The sequence below is a fragment of the Aphis gossypii genome, chromosome 2 (assembly GCF_020184175.1).
Source record: "Aphis gossypii isolate Hap1 chromosome 2, ASM2018417v2, whole genome shotgun sequence".
Lineage (NCBI taxonomy): Eukaryota > Metazoa > Arthropoda > Insecta > Hemiptera > Aphididae > Aphis > Aphis gossypii.
In genome coordinates, this window is record NC_065531.1 from 14,406,535 (window position 1) to 14,431,378 (window position 24,844).

The 24,844-nt window shown below is 32.1% G+C and overlaps 1 protein-coding gene across 1 annotated transcript; it reads right to left on the bottom strand.

Annotated features, from left to right (window-relative positions):
• Window positions 1-6,451: 6,451 nt before the first annotated feature.
• Window positions 6,452-23,294, bottom strand: LOC126549967 (uncharacterized). Its single transcript, XM_050200574.1, has 4 exons — window positions 22,912-23,294; window positions 10,131-10,251; window positions 9,933-10,031; window positions 6,452-7,244 (listed from the first exon to the last, which is right to left on the bottom strand). The coding sequence occupies exons 1-4, from the start codon at window positions 22,927-22,929 to the stop codon at window positions 7,198-7,200; spliced, it is 285 nt and encodes a 94-aa protein (XP_050056531.1). The 5' UTR covers window positions 22,930-23,294; the 3' UTR covers window positions 6,452-7,197.
• Between the last annotated feature and the right edge of the window lie 1,550 nt (window positions 23,295-24,844).

Here is a 24,844-nt window from a genome sequence, read left to right on the forward strand (position 1 = left end):
ACCTAATAGGTACTAGCCATATATTATGTTCCCTGAATAAAATTGATGAATCTATACGCAGCGTGCACGTTTTTACGCCATCTATATTATATTATATATGTATATTGTATACATTACAGCCCGATTTTTGAAAAGTTTAACGGACTACATAGTTTTGTTGCTAAATTGATCGTAACCATATACATTATATATGCCATCTGAAAAATATGTATATTTACCTATTACTATTACAATACACACGTATTGTAATTTTAGTACTGGGGAATAACTTAACTCAATATAGTTACAAGTTTGAAGTTCATGTAATGAAATTACTTTTTAAGTAATTCGATAATAAATTACCATAGTAAGTAATTTATACCCAATTTAAGTTAGTTTTTTGTAGTAAAATTACTACATTGATTATTACATTTTAATATATTTAAAAACCCCGATTAATTATATTTATGTGTAAATATATCAGAGTAGATTTAAAGTAAGCCCGATTTGCTGACTAATTTTTGCTAATAATATTAGTTTAAAAAATGTATTGAACAATTTCATAAATAAAAATTTTAAATTAAGTATTTATTGATTTATAATTTTTTATTACCATTAATTATTATTAATAGTATTGACAATATAATAAAGTTCCAGTGATATTTTTGAATATTTTTAAGTAATACTTAGAATCCTTTTTATAACTTATAAGTTCAAGTAGTTCTACCTGCTATTTACAAACACATCATTACGTATATATCATATTCCCTGTTCATGCTCCAAACTTCAGCACGAAATCGCGATTTATTGATACTCTAGGTACAGCGAATTACAGGAATTATCTTAAAATAATTATTTATCAAATGTCACGTCGTGTAGTACTAGTACACATGCGTTTATCATGAATCGTGTGAAGTTTTTTTCTCGATCATATGCGCGTATGCAACGCCAAACAAATAAAACATATGAAAAACCTCCAATACACCACCACCTCCCCAAACGGGTGGCCTTCATCGAGAATGGCGAGATTTTGTGCATCTGCCTCTATCGTGATGCAGAGTATTATGTGGCAAAGAGGCTTGTCTAGATCATCCTTCAATGAAAGTAAAAAAAACTCGAATACTTATGGTATGGATATAAGATGAACGACTACGTGTCGGTATTATATATGTATAACACCCAAAAAGTACACCTATGTGTTACAGTACACGTGTTATTGTAGTATATAGGTATATATTATACAGGGTGATTCATCAAACATTCATATCCCTCTTTCTTATCAACTAACGCAGTTAATCAAAATCTCATTTTTGAAACTTTAAAATTTACTCAAAGACAATATTATCACATTCTTAAGATTTTTTATAATACTTAAGAAGGGTTCAATGGAAATACGAGTATCTATTTTTATAATAACAAACCCCTTTTCTATACAGTAAATTATTTCTTAAATAGTTTTTAAATAATTTAACTTTGAATACCTATTAAAATAATAGGTCCATGATAATGAGTTTACAAGATATATAATAATATATATATAAATGTTGATAGATAAATGGTAGTTATCAAAATTTGTAATTTGTAAAGACTATCCAAGTACGTACAATAATAATATTAGATCCAATATAGGTATTATATTTTAAGGACTATTTTCCACGATATTCAAAATTCAATAACTGAAAAATTATACTCGTTCGAATTTGAATTAGGCATTTAACTATATTATTTAAATATCGGAATTTGAATAAATTCATTATTAAATGAAAATATAGAAGTGAACAAGCTAAATAAATCATCCTGTATATATAGGCCGGGTCGTTGTATCTCCCCTTGTGTTTATATCATACATGTTGTATACCATACCGACTGTGTATATAACTGCAGAACCTATATGTAAATGAAAAAAGAACAAGAAACCACGATGGGATCTTCCTGTATATATGTATAATATAATATATTTAATATATGTGTTAGTATGTTGTAGGGTGGCTCAGTGGCTGCCGAAAAGCGCGATAAGTCGTCTCATGTTACGCGACTCACCACACCAACCCCATCATGCCGAAAATCCGTCAATCCTTTGACGTGTTTCTTTCGGCGCGATCGTCTTCAGCTTTGACTTAGCTCGTCTGTCGGTCGCTTCGGGGGCGTAGAAAGATTTTGTGAATATATTTACGTGTCAAATATTATCGGGAAAACTTCTATCCCTATGCATGTCTCTATCTCTGTCTCCTTCCATCATTTAATAATGTACAATGGTATATTTATTTTTCAATAATGCAGTTATTCAAAACCTCATTTTTAGAATTTTCAAGTTTATTTTAAAACCTGCTTATTTTCTAATTATTACGATTTTTGTATTACTAACAAAGATATAGACATCAGTTTTTAAATGACAAATACCCTTTTGTATAATAAATTAATTAGCAGCAAGTTTTCTGAAAATGTTGATATATCAAAATCAATATCCAAAAGTGTTAATTTTGAGTTATTTAACTTTGTATACTAAGGATAATAAGTAAACGATAATAGATTAAAAAGATAATGAAGGTTCGTAAATTTGGTCATTTTAAAATATTGGTAATTAATATTAATCTATCAACATTAGTTATAATTACTCATTTGTAAAAATTATCCAAGAATAATAAAATATACTAGATTCATTATTACATATTTTATATTTTTATTAAACTATTTTTAAGTTTTTACTTAATACAAACAATTAAATAACTAAAAGACTATGCTTGTTTGAATTATGAATTAGGTACATCAACATTTTCAAAAAAAAAAATGTTATATGTTATAAATAATTTACCGTAAAAATGAATTTTTATTTAAAAAATTGCCTCAAGGCATTATACTCAAGTAGGTAGTCAAGTAGTATAAAAAAATATTAAGATTTATAAAATTTGGCCTTAAATACATTAGAATATTTTTTATTCATTGTACATTATAAATACAATATAGAACTTGTAGATATTGAACATTTGAACGGCACACATGCAAGGCTTACTCTCTGTATAGATATTAATATATTATATTATGCATAGACGTTCAAATGCATCGGCGGTGGTGTAGAAAATACCCCTGTGGGACTTGTCACCACCAATACGATTATTTATACACCTATAGGTATAATATGTGTCTGAGCACTATCGTTTATATTATTATCGCAGCGTATAAAATATGTGACGGTGATCTTTAAAAATGTTCTTTTGGGCTGATAGTCGTTTTTTATATACACATTATAATATATGGATACAAGATAAATAAAACAAAATTCAATAATATGCGCTTTTTATTATTTTGTTAGGCAAGTAATCTATACGCGTGGTATTATTCAACTTGGTTTTTGGAGTGTAACTTTTTTTCATTATTAAAATTAAAATTAATATAGACTCAGAAACCATGTATTGGTTATGAGTTAAAAAAACTCGATATTTAAAAAAAAGTTATTCTATGACTGTTGTTTAATTTAATCAAAGAAATGTAATATTATTTATTTTACGGAAAATAAATTGTCCAAATTTAAATAAAGCAATAATAAAAACAATAGTGAATATAAGTAATAATGCATTAATAATTAATTATATAAACAAGTTTTGTATTATACGAAAACAAATAAACTAGGAAAAAACAATATAGGTATGCTTAAAAATAAAGCAATAATTATTGGTAATAAAGTTATACGAATATACGACGATATTGAAAATGAAATCAAAAATTTTAATTTAAATAAAAGAGGGGTTATAATAACTTATACTCAAAATATAGATCAAGATTATTGGTTACGCAATATTAAAATATTAATGGTTGATTTAACGAGTAGTGGTTTTTTTAAAAATCTTAGTAGGTAATTTTAATATTTTATTTGCATTACCGGGTATGTAATAAAATATTTTTCGATCGTATTCTATAAACTTTTTAGCCGGATAACTTTCACATTCAATGATGCGTTATAAAATTAATTAAATTAAAACTCGCAAACTCGTAAATTCGCACTACAGACGTTATTATACAGCCGACTCGTTTAATACATATATATCCGGAATCACTAGTTCATATTTTTGAGGGCCACTTAGTGAATTCAAGTGGAAAATATCAAAACGTAGTACCCACGTGTATTTATGGCTTAACTAAAAACAGTTAAGGAGAAATCAAAAATTTAAATTAAAGTTAAAAAAAATCAACCAATAAAATTGTTATTTAAAAAAATAAATTTCGTGTCTGCATACCAGATAAAGTTTATCGTAGGATTACGGTCAATCGTTATTATTTATCCTATGAAATGCATACACATATTCGTGTATAATTTGTATAATATATATTTATATATTCAATATCTTACACTATTGAAGGACTGCGGGGCTACTTTTGAGTGATGATGCATTATGCTGTATATTTAATGTTTATTATTATTATTACTGAGAATATAGTAAACTCTCTACCGTTGGAGAGAGTATTGTCCAGCTCAATTGGGTTAGCACAGCGGTCAAACGCTGCAGGTCATTTAATACGACTGTATAGATGACCTGCATTTAGACCTGCAACTATATATAGGAAACAACCGGGTTACAAAGGCCAGCCACGGAGTACGCAGTCGATCCAAACTGCAGCGGCCCTTGTTAATAACCAGATCGAATTAAGTGTCAATAATGCCACTATCGTCAGTTCGAGAAGACTGCTTCACCACTATTCGTCTGTAGTACACTATAATCAATATTAGATTTATAATATATTATATTGAATAAACCCGACAAAATATCTTTAATCAAATTACATCGCAAAAAATATCTCATAATAATGTGAATACGATGAGACGATCACCCGTTATTTGCTTTGGACAAACACAATTTAATTATGATGTACATTTTATGTGCATTTTTTTCAACTTTATATAATTTATTTAATTAACTTAGAATTATGATAGTAATTATTAAATGTTATTGATAAATAATGTATTGACAAAATGATAATGAATATTGACGAATTTGATACCTATAGGTGGATAGTACAATAATATTAATATAATATACTCTTAAGTCGAGCCCAAGCGATGATAGTAATACGCGATAGTTGGATCAGTAACATATATATAATATTATGATTTATGATAGTTCAAAGAGGCTTACTGTGAAGACAAAATGATGGATATTATAGACGATAGTTACTATGTCATTAAAGTTTTTAATGTTTTTATTAAATATTAAATACTTATATTTATTGTATAAGTTGTATTATTTATTATTATGATATAAAGTTTGTAGTTATATATACACTCAATAATCAATTATATATTATGTAATTAATATAACTTATATGTAACAGCGTAAACAAAGGCCTTTAAATTTAAGAAACTCGAGTCTCGTTTAAAATCAGTTTTTGACAAATTAAAAACTTTTTTCATAGCATTATAAATACTTAAATAGTTAAATTATAAGTCACTTTTTTTTGTACGCCAATTCTATATCCCATAATTAGTTGAATCACTTCTTGATCCACTGCCGCTTCTACTTGTGACAGTGTAACGGCAAACATCGACAATCACCGCATTTTCGCGATTGTTTCATGATATTGTATAATAATAACTAATAAAAGTGTTGTCCTGTAATGGACTGTACGTCTCTGTACATATTATGATAACGATTTATTATTTTTCTGCTGTTTCCGTGTTTTTTTTTTTTTACTTGTTTTCTCGTAGGTATTCTAACCTAAATGAATTCGATTATACCGTTGACGGAGCGTATGCACGTAATCGAGTATACTCAGCGGGTTATGAGTTGAATTATTTATGCCATTTTTGTAGCATTAGAGCATTAGATATATTCTTTGTATCCACTTCTACTATAGTAATTTTAATTTACTTACAGTTAAAACTAGAATATAACTCGATTATAGAATATGCGGTTAGTAAAAATTAATTTGATGAATATACTGTTGAAGCGAATAGGACTTCTATAAAATGTACTTACCTATATATATTATATAATATAGGAGTAAATTCACATCATTCGTTCAAATAGATTATTGCAAGTAGCAACAGATAATTTATCGTATACCAAGATTTAAAATACTAAAACCACGCAAAAATAAACGATTACGCATAGTCCATGATGTCTATTATTAAAGTATACTTTTGTCAATTATTGTATTTGGGTATATTCTCATTTATGCGTTTTAATAACTAACGATTGTCAAAGCGTTGAATCAACATGAAACGGGCCGGACGTCCTATTCCCGAAACGGCGTTTATGTAATAGTATGCTCGAGTTATGTTTTAACATAAAATACTATACAGAATATCATCGGCTCTTCGTGTAATATAATATACTATAAAATAAGCCATATATATTATATATATATGGTTACATGGCTGTATAAAGAGTGGTAATCAATGGTATAATAGGTATATGGGATAACTAAAGAGGATTAAAATTAAATAAACGCATATGTTTTCCAATACGATACACAATAATAATATATAGTAGTAACTTTATTGCAATAAAATCATGTTTCGTTTTTCTATCATTTTTCCGTTGTATGCATACATCGAAATTATTTAGTATATAGGTATAATAGGTAAACTATTGGGATACGCGCGTTATAAATATACGGTAACCACAGATACATAATGTCTTTTCTTAAAATTACAATATTTTAAAAGAATATAATAATATGATAAATCTATATATATAGGTAAATAATATATAGCAGTTTATAATGTTTAATAATAATTGGTAACTAACCTAAGTCGGTTGTAATATATATGTAATATATTCACTATGAAATAAATTATTAGATATAATAAGAGACTTGAAAATTATATGTACAATATGTAATAAAATAAATTAAGAAAACTCTAGAGTATACCTATGTATTATACATATACTTTTGTACGAATTCAGATAATAAGTTTACGAGGCGTGCATATTATATATATACATATTATATATTATATATATTTTTATACCTATGCTCGTATGTATTATTTATGAATTTTTCGATGTGATATTCGAAACGAGTGTATATAATATAATACGGTAGTTTTACATCGATTTGTATAGATACAATGTACCTACGTATAATAATATTATTCTTAATTTTTGTTATTATATTTGTAGAGATCTCGCATTGACAAGTTATTTGCTATCCGTTGCCGGGTTAGACGGGTAGGAAATTCAATCTACTTGCAGTGTGCTTCGTTATCGGATCTCGTCTTCATCACCAGAAGCTGAAAATGTTCTCGCCTTGTGCTTGTGGTCGTTGTGCTAAACAAACAATAACATTATACTATAATTATATTATATATATTTATATTATGACATGAGTGATATTATATAACGCTGTCGGTCGTGCTAACATCTCAGCGGATCGAGAAAATCGATGATAAGAACGAGGTATAGAAGGCTGTGGTGTGATGGGAGCTGGGAGACATCTAACTAATACGGCAGCAATATTAGATTTTCAGTAGGCATTCCGTTCGGCAATTACTCCCTTTTTTTTAAAAAAAAATTCCTCATTGTGTTTAGGTATACGAAAATCAATAAAATAACCAAAACTCGACGTTTGCATATTATTATATATTATTCAGATGGCCGAATGAAAGATTGTTATAATATATAGTATCATCGCGTCGTAACTTGTAATCATTATAAACATATTATTTGGCCGCAGAAGCTAGCGAGTATAGTTTCACGGGGGCAACGTATAATAATAATAATAATGATAATATTCGGCTTTGAAGTGTCCCGGCAATATTCGTAACCCGAACATTAATATCCGGCATGAACGGGCTCCTCTCGCCGCGTTCTATATATACGCGTATACTCGTAATAATAATAATAATAATAATAATATGTAACGTCGGCGCAGCATCTCGCGGCTCGGTCGTCTTCATTAGCGCGCGCGTATCGTGTCTCCCGCAGCCCACCGCGCGTTCCACAAAGGGGTTGTTTCCGGCGAAGGGCGGACGTGGGATCCGCGCCGCGCCCGGTCCGAAACCGTTCGTCTTATACATTCAATAACATCCGCAAAAGACGACTTATCGGCTGCCACTGTATATATATATATTATATTATATACGCGGTATACTCCGGCAGCAGTTTCTGCGGTCGGACATATTATTGCTGCGATCGCGCCCTTTGAGTTCGGGTCTCTCATCCAAATTAACCTCTCGTCACGGTCCTCTTCCCCTTGCACCCCCGCGACGATACCTTCGCGCTCTTAAACACCGGGGGCTACTGAAAGCTCTCTGTGTGTTGTACCACTGCAGCAACATTCCTGCCCGCACAAGTATATATAATATAAATATATATATATATATATATATATATATATAATTACCGCACCGACCCTGTCGTCCCCGTAGGAGTCAATAGAGCGCACAACAGTCATGGCGTAAAGTGTACTTTATACATATATATATATTATATTACAAGCGTAATATTCCCGTGGTGCAGTCGAAACTATCCGAACAATTCGCGAACACTAATAATCCTCTCCGGACGTTCGCCACTTATATACATACATATATACGCGATTTATATATTATATAATGGGCCGCAGTGAACCGTATTTCTATATACGTAATAACTATAAACGTCAGTGATGACCGTTTGTGACCCAAAAACCGTTGGAAACAACACATCGCCAAAGCGCATAATATATAATTAGGCGCGACGTATCGGCAATATGCGAACGAGGGTCATCTGCTATTCGCCACATATTCGGAGAATGCGTTCCAAGTTTTCCTGCGGCGGCCAACTCTCCGAAAGTGATTGCAAAGGTTGTGAACTTGTAACTGCCATCACGCTGTACCCAGTGTACCCGTCGAATAAGAACGAACCGATTTAATTCGTAGGGGTTAAATCTATCGCGATATTTCGGACTTTGAAGCACGATCTTTGAAGGCCCCGGTCGGAATTCGATCCAAAATATGTGACTATTTATGCCCGTCCATGCGACCCATGGTCTATTTCGATGTCGATGTATTTCAATGGACTATAGTCCATAAGCGCAAAATACGACCCAAACGCAACCCAAAAGCGCAAAAATAAATAATCCATAAGCGCGAATCAATTTTGTAAAAAAAAATGTATTTAATTAAAATCGTAGTTATTATTAATACTAAGTTAAGTATTAACAGTGATATTAAAATTAGTTCAAAAAATCAGTAAAAAATAAAAAATATAATTTTGAGTATTATTTTAAATTATTTAAACAAGTATCAAAAAAACAGTAAAAATCAAAAAATCATTAATAAAAACCAGTAAAAAATAAAAAACATAATTTTGGGTATTATTTTAAATTAGTTGAACAAATGCAATAACCGCCGCGATGCGTTGCTGCAATCTTTCATGGAACGGGTAAGGCCACACGTACCTACATGGAAAACGTCAAGCATCGCGCGTTAAGTCAATAAAATATTGTATCAAGTAATACAATTTATTTTTGCGCTTTTATCCCACTACTAAGGTACAAAAGCTCAAATTCGTTTTGCGCTTTTGAGTTATCGAAAAAAAGGTTGATTTGCGCTTTCGGGTTTCACCGATTACAACGATATAGTGATAATAATATAATACGGTCGGAAAACTCGAGAAAGTCCTTTCGATTCGAAAACGCACAGGTTTTCACAACGACAATAATGGTCAGTCAGAAAAAAATTACACAACTATTCGCGATGACGACATACGTCATTATTGCGTCAAATTTAATATACACTCCACCAGGTATACTCATATATTTTTGTTATATTATTATATTTTGCGCGCGTCTAGCCGGGTTTCTATAGTCGATGGACAATTTTTCGAGTAAATTTTAACGATTATTGATCGATTAAAACGTGATTAATACGTATTGAAACGTCGATACGACGACGAGCCACGTGCTTAATGACTAATGAGTAAATAATAATATCGTATAGAACACTAATATTTTATATTATTAAAAACACTTACGTTTGTTGCCACCGGGCGGTACGAATCCGAACCCTGAAGCTCCCACTACTACGCCGCTAGTCTCGGAACCGGGTTGTGTTGCCGGGAACAGAACTGGGCCTGTTTTTTATTTGATTAAAAAATATGAAAACAAAAATAATCGTTATTTTGGAAAGATTGATCACATATTGTATACATTTATTTTTTAACAAAACTCACCTCGGTTTTCTCTAGGGTCTCGGTTGCTGGATTGTTCGACATTGGACAGGAAATCGCCAAAGTCGAATTGAGCTGACGCGATCATCAGGTGGCATAGGACGACGCACAAGACGATCAAAACCTGTTGATAAAATCAAACGTCGTAAAATTATAAAACATTCATATACATTGTTATACATAAGTATAATACATAAATAGTATAATAATTTATTATAACACAATATATCTAACAACATATCGAATAACACGACTACGTTTAATCTGGCCATAGAATTACATATTATTATGCAAGTTGGTGAGTAAATTACCGGAAATCAGAAAATTATCGTTTATCAGTCGGAAATATAAATATAGTATTATCGTCTTCGGTATCGAAAATATTGCTAGCCGAATATAAACGAAATGATTCGGTTCATAGCAACAACATCTTAATACGTGTTAACAAATTACAGTTATAATACTGTTATGAAGACAACAATAATGCGAACGAATATAACCCGGACTTGGTAAATCCTTTCTACCAGAAGTCGACCTATACGTATTTTTTCGAAAGGTCACGCAAAGGAACACGTCTTAAAATATAATATTATCACGGTATTTGTTATTTCAGCATACAACAAAACTAAAACTATCCTACGATCGTTTAACGTTATTATGGTGACGGGATTCACGGATGGCCTGAGGAGGATTCATCGAACCATGAAATAATTTGTTTTCGATGTCTGTTCCATTATTATATCATAATCATTTATTAGAGCTATGATCGATACTTTTATTTAAATTCTCAACCCTTTTGATACTATTAGTATATCGAATATAGAAATCATCTAAAAATGTTATTTGTTGCTTATTTAAAAATTATACGAGCCTGATACACTATCTGCATTTTATATCCGTCTTACAAGCTCATAGTACAGTAGTTTAGTTTCGTTTTCACATAATTTCATTAATTGTGTGTATATACTCTTTAAATTATTTTTTTTGCATCATAATAGTTTGTGGTGAATTTGTAGGTAAATGATAGAAATATATAATAATCGATATTATTTGCTGAAATTAGAAATTCATAATAAAAAATGTTCTAGTAATAGTGATGTATGTAGGTATATAGACTTGAGGAGTATTAAAATTAAAGTTGTCTACCACCCATCACTAGTTATTATTTTGGCGTCTTCTTAATGATCTTATAGATACGTATACAATTGTTATTATTGGCGTAGAGCTGTTTCATCCAGTTTTCAGAAAAGTATTATACTTTTACAAATTGCAATATAACAATTACGTCGTCCGGTTGTCGTAATTTCATTACTAACTAACTATAACTATAAGTGTAGTGCGCACACAACAGTAAATCCTGTGTACCTACCTACTTAAATTCATATTCTTGTAGCTTACACCTTATGGTTTGTAAATAGGCGATACACATACCTATAATAATATAACAATTTATGTGACTCGTGCACTAATATTGCATCCGCGCGCACACTGCAATCCGCATAATAATATAATCATGTACTCGTATATATATAGAAATATTTGTGAGTGTGTGCGTATTGTTATTATTAGTCGTCATCGTCGCTGTTGACTTGTACGAGTGGCAAGTAGAGCGCGTAGGAATTGCGGGGCCCAAGAGTTGTGTAAAAATCGACGGAATCCGACGTAAATTTATGCGTAACGATTTTCGCTCGTGTCCATTTTTATTTCGAATTTTTTTTCTTTCCTCGTCGCGTAATACGATAATATTTATGGCGCCATGGACGTGATATATATATTGTGTACAATATAAACCGTGTGTGTTAGAGGCGTTACCGCGGTCTTGTTAACAACGACCGATCGGGGTGTATACCGAGCTATAACGTCCGACGCGGAGATATAGTATACATTTATATATATATTACAATACCGTGTTGACGAGAATATATATATATATGTGGCGTATAGGTGTCTCTCGGACGGACGTGTACGATTTTTATTAAAAGGCTGCTCCCACGCGTAAAATGTCTGTGGTACCCATGATAAATGGGTGATGATGACGAAAACGATACACCGAGAAAAAACAAACTAAACAAGTGCATACAAAACTATCAGATTCTTATAGCAAATACTGAAATTATTATTATTGTTTTTACACGTATATCGACGTATAATTTATATAGGTTCTTTTTTCGTTAAGTGCATTTCATCGCGATTAATTCCAAACTAAGAAAAATAAATAAATTCTTATAAGTTACTTAGGTATATGGAGTGTTCGATAAAATTATTTCGTTTTTTTTTAAATTAAACGGCCAACCAGTATCATTCGCATTCAATAAAATGGTTTTTATATAATATTATATCATACGTTGGGTTGCCGAAATCTCATAATATTTAAGCCAATTTTAAAGTTTAAACTCTCAATATATTCGACTACACTGAGAGTATATTTAACTGTGGTACAGATGCACATGAAGTTACAGGGCGTCTGAAAGAAATTCGAAAATTTGACCGACTTAACAATTTAAAATTAATCGTGGGAGAATATATCATCATAATAGTGTTCAATCGCCCGTTATATAATGTACAGATGCACCGCGAATATTACCGTGCGGGCAACTATTACATATTATATGTTTCAGTACACACCATACCTATCGTCATTTAATCGGTGTAGGTACGTCTATCGATTTTCGCGGATCACGGTTTTAACCGCGTGAACATTATTTAGGTATGTTGCGCGAGATACACGACTCCGCAAGTCGTCCGAGAATCGCGGGCAAACGTGCGTCCACCGAAGCGCATCGCCAATTTCGCGTTTGCCTCCTGGGAATACATACATCATATTTAACATATAGCAGTCTGACGGTTTCACGCGACTGGATATATTCGTGTGCATGAAATCGAATAAACGGGCACGTGCGGCGTTTGCCGTTAAAAATCGTACGGTATAAGTACATATAATATTATATATTATGGTAATATTGTGTGTCCAATATATTATTATGTTGGTGACCTATACGATATATTATGTACGCGTACGGACCACAGAAACGGCGGTTTATTATATCGTATTTAAACGTGTACACATCTCGTCGTTTTTGTTATGTATACTAGCCGCGTCAGAAAGGGGGGAAATGGGTGCACAGATTTCGGGGTCGCCAAGACGGTGTAAAGCGATAAAAATCGTCGGTTAGATCTCGAGTCGCGCATATCATTATATCATTGTACGCGGTTTAGAAATCTGTAGTTGATTCTACACGCGTTGGTGTCAATGTTATCCACAGTTTTGTGTTAGTTTCTAGCTAGGTGTTGGTTTCACACTAAATGATATAGGTAGTTAATATAATCGTTATCCGCTATTATAGTGTAAAACTGATATTGGTTAGTATTGGGTAATGTTTATATCCTAATAAATAAAACTATGTCAAAATAACTAGTGTTGTGTTATTAAAAGTTAAAAATAATAAAATATTGTTATTTAAAAACCCTTTAAAAAAGTAAAAAAAAAAATTATAATTTCACAATAATTAATAGCCTAGTCCGAAGGAATTGACTTCATGTTTGAACAATATTTTACGATACGATTCACCGTGACTTTGACAATTATAAATAGATATACATTCGAAACCCAACGCATAAATTCAAATAGTTTTAAAACTGACACTCTAGATGCGATAAATGATGGGAACGAGATTTTGAAAAGGTCTATAAGAATCCGATCTGTAAGCGCGAACGGGAGGCATAAACAATGGTAATCAAATTGTTATTTTTGTATATACTATTATTATATTATTATATTTTTGAGATATTTTTTTTTTATTTGCAGGTCCCGGGCCGTTTGGACAACACCGTCACAAACGAATAACAATGCCATAAATACCCATCTGGTTATTATGAGATGAAATTTGTCGAATGCTGCAGTAAATCTCAATGGGAAAAATTGTCAAAAACACGGTATGCAGCAGCGCATTCCTATAGAAAACTGGTCACGTAACTGTACGCGTTTCCCGTCGTCTTATACGCTTCCTATACATAATAATATATATTTTTATATTATATACTGCAGCAGTAGTAATAATTCGAATCGAAAACGTGTCGTTAACGATTTGTTTGTCGCCAAAAACGAAAGTAGAAAATACCGAGTGTTATTATTCGTACATCAATAACGAGTATTTATACACGCGCTCACACACAACCCATATTCGTGATTTTTATTATATACACGCACGCTTCGTCATTAAAAACTCGTCGGAAGCGGAGTGGTAAAAAAAGTATCCGGATAATTCCGCAGTCGTAATTGTAATAATAATTGATCGGATATAAAAATCCATTAGCCCGGCCTGATTTACTCGTTGGACACAGACACTGCACATATTATAAAGTTTATGTTACAATAAATGTATAAAAAATCTAATCCTTAGTCTGAATACTACGAAAACGTATCCTATATTAATATATAGGTACTACTGATTGAATAATAAATTATGTGTGTGTATTTCTGTGAATTTTTTCTCTAAAACGGCCCATTTGGATTTCGTCAGAATTTTGTAACTATAGAGGAATTTTTGATAAAAGGAATTCATTGGTCAAGGTCACATCGTTAGTAAAATACGTGTCTTTGAGTACCTAATGCTCAACATTTTTCAAAATTTAAAATCTTAATATTATTTCTGTATGACTATATTGTATAATATGTACATATGTTTAATGCTTATAAATTGACATAAAAATGTTAATTACGTGGTATTGCTGTAACAGTCACCATGTTTAAAAAAATAAGATAAATAATTAAACATAAATATGGTAAATGAATAAATACATTTTAAATTATTTAAAAAGTTTTTAAATAGTTTTTGAAAAACTAAGTTTAGTTAACCTTGATCACCCAGACCGGTACTAAATATAAAATGTAAATATAATGTGCGAGTATTATACAGTGTAATTTTTTTAGAGCCACTTTCGCCGAAACAGTAGTAGTTAGGTATACATAATAATTTAGTATAATAATATGTATGCGCGCGTGCTTACGAATTCTTTTGGAAACGGATTTGAGTTTATATTATATAATGATAGCAATACAGCGCGTGACAAAATATTATTTTATTATAATACACATTTATTTTACACGGCGTTGGAGATCGTCTGCAGCAGCGGTATACTGTTTTTGGACTTACAACATACGCGTGCAGTGGTCTATCCGTCTCATGTAACATTTTAAATTATAATAATATGATCGCAGTCATTATCGTCGTCGAAACGATTTGTCGTGAAATTGCCCTGCGCTCTTCGCGCTACGTGTATAACATTGACACACAAAAACCGAAAAACCGCTATTTCCATGGGGCAATGTCGCGGCTGCAAGTTTATATTATATTAGTTTAATATTCGTCGATCGTCGTACAAAATCTGCGCAAACAACCTTTCCCAACGACACAATAATAACGGCTACACAATGCCTATACGATATAATAATGTGATATGTTGTACTGTTGTAGGTATTAATTATTATCATTATTATTATTATTATGCGTTGTACAATGTTCACCTTTATCATAATAACGAGTAACGACTATACGTGGATGCATGTCATGTCGTATATTATACTGTATATAATGTGCCGCGTTGCCACACGCCCTATACGACTGCACGTGGACGTCCATCGATCGATGCGCAAAAAATCATTTTCATATACATATTGCATATTGTGTAGCACAAAGGAAACTCAAATGGTGGCATGACAAGGTGAAGAAAATATGAAGCTTAAGGTATATGTTAAACCTGAGAAGGTTGATGTGATGAGGCAAGATCGGCGATAAACTGAATATGGTATAAACTGTGAGTACCGGGATAGTGGATAAAAAAAAAAGGGCATAACAACTTGTACACAAAAAAAAAAAAAATTTATAAGTTATAACTAACACCTCGGCTTGTACCAGAGCATAAAATAATATTTATGTAGATATAAAAGTTTAATCAGTATATTTTACTTAGAGTACATTCATTAATGTTACTTTTGTACAATATGACATACATATATTATATTATATATATATGAAGACTTGGATATTTTTAAAGTTGTATATGTTTAGGAACATAAAGAAATCAATAGGTAAACTGTACCAAACATAACGAAAATATTATTTCAACAAATTAAAAAAATAAATAAAAACGATCTTTTATTTTCTCAAAAAAATTTAATAACGAGCATCGTATCAAAAAATAGCGTTCTGTCCAATCTCCTGTCTTCCATACATTTCCTTCGTCCGTCACTATACATATCGTGCGCCGTAGGACTTTAAAATTTATAGATTACCTGCGACGTTCGCTATATAACCATACAGTTGACGATGCTCGTGTTTTTATTATATTTATCTCATCGTGATGGCATCGATTGGTTATAACTTATAAATATGACATATTAAATTATATATTATATATAAGATAATATATAATACGAAGACACTATAGAAATGCAGGTTTTTCGATTTCCGCGCGCGTAACGTCCGATGAAACGTTCAATCACAAACCGGTTGGACGTGCTTAAGAAGATAAAAACAAATAAAATGCGTAATTTTAAGTTTTACTCGCGCAATAAATCGCGGAGTGAAAAAAAGACGAATTAATACTTTTTATATGTTATATTAATACGAGTGTGGCGTAATATATTATGTATAATATAATATTAATGGAGTCGATGATATTATTAAAATTTAAAAGTATCCAGTCTCGCTTCAAAGTCATATTATGTATACGTGCAAAGAATATTGAAGATTCACGCGACTGTCAATCACATTAATATATTATACATTTTAAAACACCATTAGCCCTTAGGAGGATCTCACACCTATATTATTCGACTTTCTTTTTTCGCGATTCGTCTCGAAATCCGCGATTGTCGAACTTATAATAATGATATGTACAATACTACAATAATATACATTAATATTTAATAGGTACTATGTAATATAATACGTCGATGGAATAAATGACCGAAAAATCAGGTGCGAGATACCTGCAGCGCCAAATAACTAGATCTATTTAAAAACGTGTCGCAAACTCGATAAGTTTCACGGTGGATAAAGAATAATATATTATACGTCACTATTGGCGTTTTATTTCCTCATAATTTCGGAATATCCGTTAGTATATTATAAGTATTAATATATATCATATTCTTAAGTTTGTAGTGAGCTTTATAATGAGATATGTAAATTTTTCAACCGGTCATCTACTGCAGTTTATGCGTCATTGTATAGGTACGTAAGGTTCGCCCTGTTGTAATGTAACTATGTAAGTTATATTTGGAGACTTAAAGGATAACTGCTTGTCATAACTGCAGTACACAGAATAGTTTACCATTGGCTATATATGTATATTATGTAATAATAAGTGTCTAAGAGCTATTCGTGTTTGTATTTTTTATTGTAATATTTCCGCGGATAAAAATACATTCCATTTTATCATTATAAGTGTGTGCTAATCTTGATCGATAGTCTTTACAAGCAATGATTCGGTTCGAACGATCGGTGGAGATGTGAGCAATGTACACACTATACACACGCCTAATGATTTATTATGATATTTTGTGTTTACATAAAATTGTAAGCTATCGCGATACTTTAAATTTCGATTGAACCGAGGAATGTATTTATTTTATCAAATTTATAATCACATATCATATAAAAGTAGACAAACAACACGAAAACACTCACATATTACTGTGTTATTATGTTACTCAATATATTATTACGTCGTGCGTTTTTATTTACTCGCCAACGCTATTACGCGATAATTTTCGTGCTGAAATGTTATACATTTTTATTTTCAGAGATGTCATTGTCGGCAACTATTAGAAACAAAATAATTTAACCGAAATTGGAACACTGAAAATGTACGCAGAGCAAACGGAATACTGTAGATCAAAGGAGGAGATCGGTGCGCATCGTTTGCTCAGAAAATCGAGTATAATATACATAATTACGACTAGGCCGTAGATTGCAGCCGTCTGGCAGTATAACACAATAACGGTAAAGTGATTTGACAACGAAGTCTCGTTTTAACTAGCCACGGACGGCCTCGGACGTTTGGCGGCGGATGAGCGACGAAATCTTCGCGAGACGTTCGGACGGATAATTTTGTCATTTTACAACACCGATGGCATATATTATAGTGGCAATCATATATACTATTATTATATTTATACTTGGGACATACGCGCATACCGCGAGTGTGTGTCACGGTCATATTATTATGTACAATATGTACATAATGTAGTATCATGATAGTATAATATTATCAAGTTTTTACGACAAGTTCTTACAACAACGACCACGAATTTCGCGTTGACAGAGAAAGTCCTAAGGGTTTCCTAGGCGCCGGGCGGACCTACCTATATTGTGCGTGTGTGTAAAGCCGTATAGGTATTATTGTATTCACGTCGTGGACATACAATTGTTTGACTAGCTAGAAGAGTCGGTGAAATTTCTGACCAACTATACTTCCATTCATCGCGTGTTAAATAATAACCGAAACCGTTTGAAACACAATAAAGGACACAATTGGAAATGCGATCGCTCTTAAAGCGTTAATATATATATATATATTTAATAATTAATATTATAGTTATGTCAGAATAAAATATACCATGCTTATATAGTGGTGATTAAATGCAGTTGTACACGTCTTGTACTCCGTAATCATTATAACTTATAAACGATTATTTTCGTCTGGAGAAGACTGCTACGTGTGTATAGAATAATTGATTCTGAACGATTTATCGATTTGTTTCAAATGTCGTCAATAAAGAAATCGAGTAATTATTGAAACTCTAATAATTACTAAAATATCTTAATCGATAATAGTATGATCGTTAAAGATAATTTAATACAACGCTGTAGTTGCGGTATTTAATACACATTTCTCGCTGTAGACACTTTCATTACGATTATTCTGAATTTATATTATTCACTATTGACTATAATATCATGTTATATACGTTTGACAATTCTCCGCGATTTGTAAACACACATTTTAAAAATTGACTTTTGAAGGACGCGTGTCACAAATTAGTTCTGGTGTTAGAGTTTTAAAATATTTGCCATTCTCGCCGGAAAATGATAAAATTAACGGTTCGTTACCACGAGATAAACAAATATAACAGTTGCATTGTTATGTACTGCAACTCGAAATGTGTATGGGCAATATTATCAATAATTTGACAAAGTCTAAATTATAATTCATAGCTAATAGTTTTCCAAATAATTTGGAAGCTTAGGAAACATTTTAAATGCTGATGTCTGTAGTAAATGAATTGTTCCGATGTGTTTCGTAGATACTTGCATTTTTGCATATCAAAATATTGAAGACCGCAAAAAACGTAAAAATGTTTTTGGTTTCTGATTTCAAAGAAATTTTATAACGAACTTTTTACAGAATTATATTGTACTCCTCTCGCTACGAGCTAACTATATGATATCTGCAAGACACGTCTTTAAAATATTCGTTTGGTGGCGTCTTGTTTGTAATATTTTGAATATCAAAACCTATGCATCCTGAGCGCTGATTTGTCGTCATATATAGTGAATACTCTATGTTTCTATAATTATCTACGGCGCGTAACGCTCATTATATCAAATCTAATGAAAACGAATCTTATTCGATACGGCAGTGACGACGACCTGTCTAATAATTACAAACGCGCAATTATTATATTATATGAAATTGCAGCAGATAACGCTTGTACGATGTATATATGTATTATATCTGATAAAATCTCGTTCAAACCATCTATGTTGATACAATAATATAGGTACTGCAGTCTGCATTACTGCTTGAACACGTAATAATATTATACATAATTAATATTTATATATATATACCTATTATGTTTCAAAAAGTCTCTGCATTTATATTAATATTTTTTTATATAATTTAATGTCATTACAAAACAATACTTTTTTGAATGACAATACACATCTTAAATTTCATTTTTTGAAGTACTTTCATACCTACATATTACTAATTAGTTATAATAGTATTTATCGATATAAATATTACAATACAAAATAATTGGTTATAGACTAAAAAAAGTTAAAAAAAAAAAAAAAAACTTATGAAACGATACGTAACGATGACAAATTGTAATAAATATAATTTTTTCAAAATTGTTGTTTTACAATTACGCCAAAACGTGTAAATATAATAATTTCGAAAAAAGTTGTGAATTCTAGAAATAATGAGCGGCATAGACACTCAAACGGATCACGTTGTATTCGTAATTGTTTAATGGGCGGCACGATTTTATCGTCCGAAACGGCGGGTTGACGTAAACCCGGTAAACCTATACATAATATGATAAAAAAACATAACGTTTGTTATCTATTCTACACGTGATAAGACCCGAACCGCATGCGAATCCGGCCGGCAATTATAAAACGCGTGTCGACGACGATCTCGTCTAAACAGATCGGGCGGGGAACGAGCGCGAGTAGGTAAAATCGCGATGATGTTTCTTCTCTCTTTGGGCGGCTGTGTCGCCGTGTCTCGAAACCTGTATGGAAGATTGCCGTTTTTAACGATCGCAATATCGTCGTCGTCCGCGCTGAGACGCAACCGGTGTCGGCTTATCCGTAGGATGCATAATATAATATATTATATATTATATACGTGTCATTATTATTATTATTGCCGGTATTCTGACTCGTAAGCTTTCGCTCGGACGTCGTCGACGATGCGCGTGTCTCGCGGGCCGCAGCACCAGTTCCCATATGGTATTACGATATTTTTTTTTAATATTGTGATCGCTGCGTTTCGTAACGGATTTTCAACGGCGAAAAACCGAAGCGTTTCGAAAAAACTGCGGACGATTTCCGGTCGGAATGGTGAAACGTAGATAAAAATATTATAATAATCGTTATCAATATAGTTTCTTATAAGGTACCAGCTATACCTACTGGACACGCGCGCTCGGGCGTGGGCGTACGACTGCGACGGGCAAAACGCGGCGACGACGACGAAGTAATTACATCGCGACCGACGGTCGGCATTGATTGGCGGTTTTTCCCTCGAAAAGAAAACGCCGTTTCGAAACACTCGCCGAGCTAAGTAAGCCGTACGAGCATATATTATTGCCATGCGTGTGTGACACGCGAGCCCGTCGCATAACGACCGATACATTAGTCCCTCTACCTTGCCGTTTATAAAAATATTTAATAAAGGTATACATATCGCGTGTATATTATTATAATATTATGTCATCGACAGCCGTAAGTATACGTGGACATTATACTATTACTGTTGTTGTTGTTGTTATTATTATAAATTGACGGCCGGCGTACGTGAGGTATATTAAAAATATACATTTACAGTATTTATGTATACATGATTTAGCTTTGCGGTGGCGTTTTTCACACGTGTCGGCCAAAATGCGAAATGTGTAATGGATACCATTAAATGAGGTATTATTATCGTATTACAATCGCGAGTACAAGAGTGTACATATAAAGGACACGTGAATATAGAATATGACATACATAAATAATATATATATGTATACGTAAACCGAGTATGATAGTGAATTTCGCGAACACGCATCAGCTGCGATGTTATCGTTATTATAATAATATGAACGTTATTATGATATGATGTTAAAACCCGCTGGACCGGTGGTGTTTCCGACCGTTTTTTTATTGAAAATTATCACTTTATATTGCGCCCGTATTTATTGCGTTTAAACCCCCTTTAACTCGAAACGATATCGGTGAAAAAGTGTTCGACATAAGTCTTCGGGCGTACGTAAGTACCATAAACGCGCATCGTTGAACTACCGACTACACCCTGTGTGCGCACATTGGTCGTAAGGTGAAATGTGATGGACATGTTCGTTCAAAGGCAACGAGGATAAAATGGATCAAAAATATTTGAACCTCTAACAAATTTCCTCATTCTTTTGTAAACCTATTGGCTTGGAACGTTTACCCGATATGAACTGAATAATGTTGCTAGGCAATACTGCATATAGGCATGCTCGCAGTACCATCACTCATCCGTTTGTGAGTACTTATCATTCAAAATAAAATTACGAAAAAGAAAATCATCTTTTGTCCGGTATCTTATATTACCAACATTGTCAAGTGATCTAATAATAATAATATGTAAGTATATTGTAATATTAATTATTATTGTATTATATAAACACAGCCTTGCTGCTTAAAACGATTAATGTAAACGAAATAGTTTTCACGTTAAGAAATACTTATAGCCACATTAATTACACTGATGGCCCTTGAAATCGTTAATATGCTATATTTCAAATGGTAGACAAATATTTGTAATTGTTATCATCAATAAATCAGTTAATTTTTAATAAAATTACCCACTGGTTTAAAATTCTATAATTAAATTTATACAACATTATTCAAATATAATTTATAAAAATATATGATATCGTTTAAGGATTCGTGAAGTGTATTAGAAAAAAAACTCACGTTTTTTCGATTGCTTGAGAGTTGTATTAGTTATTTTTTAATTTACATTAAACACGTGTGAACAAGCAACCAGATTTAAATTAAACGTAAGGATGACATATTTCAACAAGCAATATAATAATGCTTATTAATATTATGTAATTTGATTACATTTCATTTATTCATTTCAATCCGACAATTTTACTTTTATCCGAATTTTTATTTTCATATATATATTTTCGATTTCGAATAGCCAATTTTGTTAATTATCGCGCTTAATAAATACAATAAATGATAAAAAAAAAATTTAAGATACAATATTAATAATCGTTTACACTCACCCTCTGTACGGAAACCATTTTGTATGATTTTTTTTTGTTTTTGGCGTTCGGCGCAACACTTGCAGTTAAAACGTCGGCGGGAAAAATATGCCGGAATCGGGACGTCGGAAAATATAATAAATATTATTTATTACGATGTGTACGGGTACAACAGGTAGTCGTGTTCGTGACCGGAACAAACGGCGACGAGTGGAGTTGTGTACTATATGGTCGTCGCGGTGTACAACAGGTATTATACTGCGACAGCGGAGCGTTAGTGTACGGTATTTATATAAAATATATAAATTTACAGAAATGTACGAAAACGACAAATAAATAAAAACGACTGGTATATGGAGGTAATGTGTGTGTACGGTTTGGAGTTTGGGTAACTAGATACTAGGGTTTCGGAGGCGATCCGTTTAGATTATATAGTGGCGGGACGTTCGATTTTCGTCGGGCGGTGGGAACGTGTTATAGCAATAATATTATATTATTATACGTGTTCCCAGTTGTCCACCGGGGTGGGGGAGCGGCGAGCGCGAACCGTAGGAAGAAAAATCGCGGCACGGAAGAGCGCTAAAAAGAGGTGTACCGTATCCGTTGTCAAGGTCTTCTCCGGTGTGCGGCTGCAGCAGATACGCCGCCGACCGGTTCGAATGGACTCGGAGGCGGCGGCGGCGGTGGTCGTATACATACGTCTACGACGACGTTGACGATTTGTGTCTTACAATATTACTTTTTCACCGTAAAAGTAGCTTGTTATAATATACAGAGTGATCACCGATCATGCACAACACCCCCATATTATCTTTTTTTTTTTTTTTTTTCTATAAATTTGATCGAATTTTGATTTTTACAATGTGTAAAATATGTCCTTTATGACCACATTTCTCGATTCTGGATATTTAATTGTATAGTGTATACTACAGTTGTAGCAGTTGTGTAGTTAATAATGAATGCCCTGTAGCGAGACTTTAACGTCTTTTTTCTTTTTCTAACGATAACATTGAAAACTCTGTTTTTTACTGTAAATTATTTAGTGTCTACTATATTATATTATACTTGTGCTGTTTTTACTAATTATTAATATTAATTAGTAAAAATTACAAGTTACCATGCCCTCTTATCTTCCAAACACATCATCGCATAGACCTATTATTCTTAGTACACAAAATTAAATAACTACATACATGAATTTTGATACGTCAACATTTTTAGAAAAATTATCCATTAATTAGAGTTAAAAACGTCTTAAAAACAGAAGTTTATGTGTCCATAGAACGTTCCTTAAATAATAGGAACAAACATTTAAATAATTTAAAAATATGGTCCCAAGGTATATTTAAAAACTCGATTTTAAATACTCGTAAGTACAATATTGAAGAAAAAAGAGATTGAGCGTGCGCACAGTGAATCGTTCTGTATATTTAATACTGCGCCCAATTATATAGGTAGTTACCAATTTTTTTTCCTCTCCGAATTCGTATTAGTATGTTTTGAATGGGTATAATGTCTAGTTATTTCTTTGATGACAAAATTGTGCCATGGTAATGGAATACCTACCTACAGTTGTATTATATTCTTTTGGAATCGTATAATTTTATCGTTTTGAAAATCCAAGATTGGAGTCTGGGAGAGATAAAAATTTTTTGTTTGTTATTACACTCGAATATTAAAAATACTCACGTGGGAATAATTTATTTTATTTTATTTATTCCATAATTTGATGGCACGCGCGCACATTTTACGTTCTAACGCGACGATTTGACAAATCGATAATGAATGTACGATTTTACATAAATGATAGATGTCGTAATACGATATCTGTGTAAAGTGTAAACGAATGATATCGCTCCGCGGTGATGAAAAAAATATATATACGTTGGGTACCACGTATGGTATTGACATATTAAATTTTTGTATATATAATATAATTTATATTCTATGGTTG

Coding starts and splice junctions, on each gene's coding strand:
- LOC126549967 (XM_050200574.1), bottom strand. Junction 10,032..10,130: donor AGACCCTAGAGAAAACCGAG/GTGAGTTTTGTT, acceptor AATAAAAAACAG/GCCCAGTTCTGTTCCCGGCA. Junction 7,245..9,932: donor ACCGCCCGGTGGCAACAAAC/GTAAGTGTTTTT, acceptor TTGTTTGTTTAG/CACAACGACCACAAGCACAA.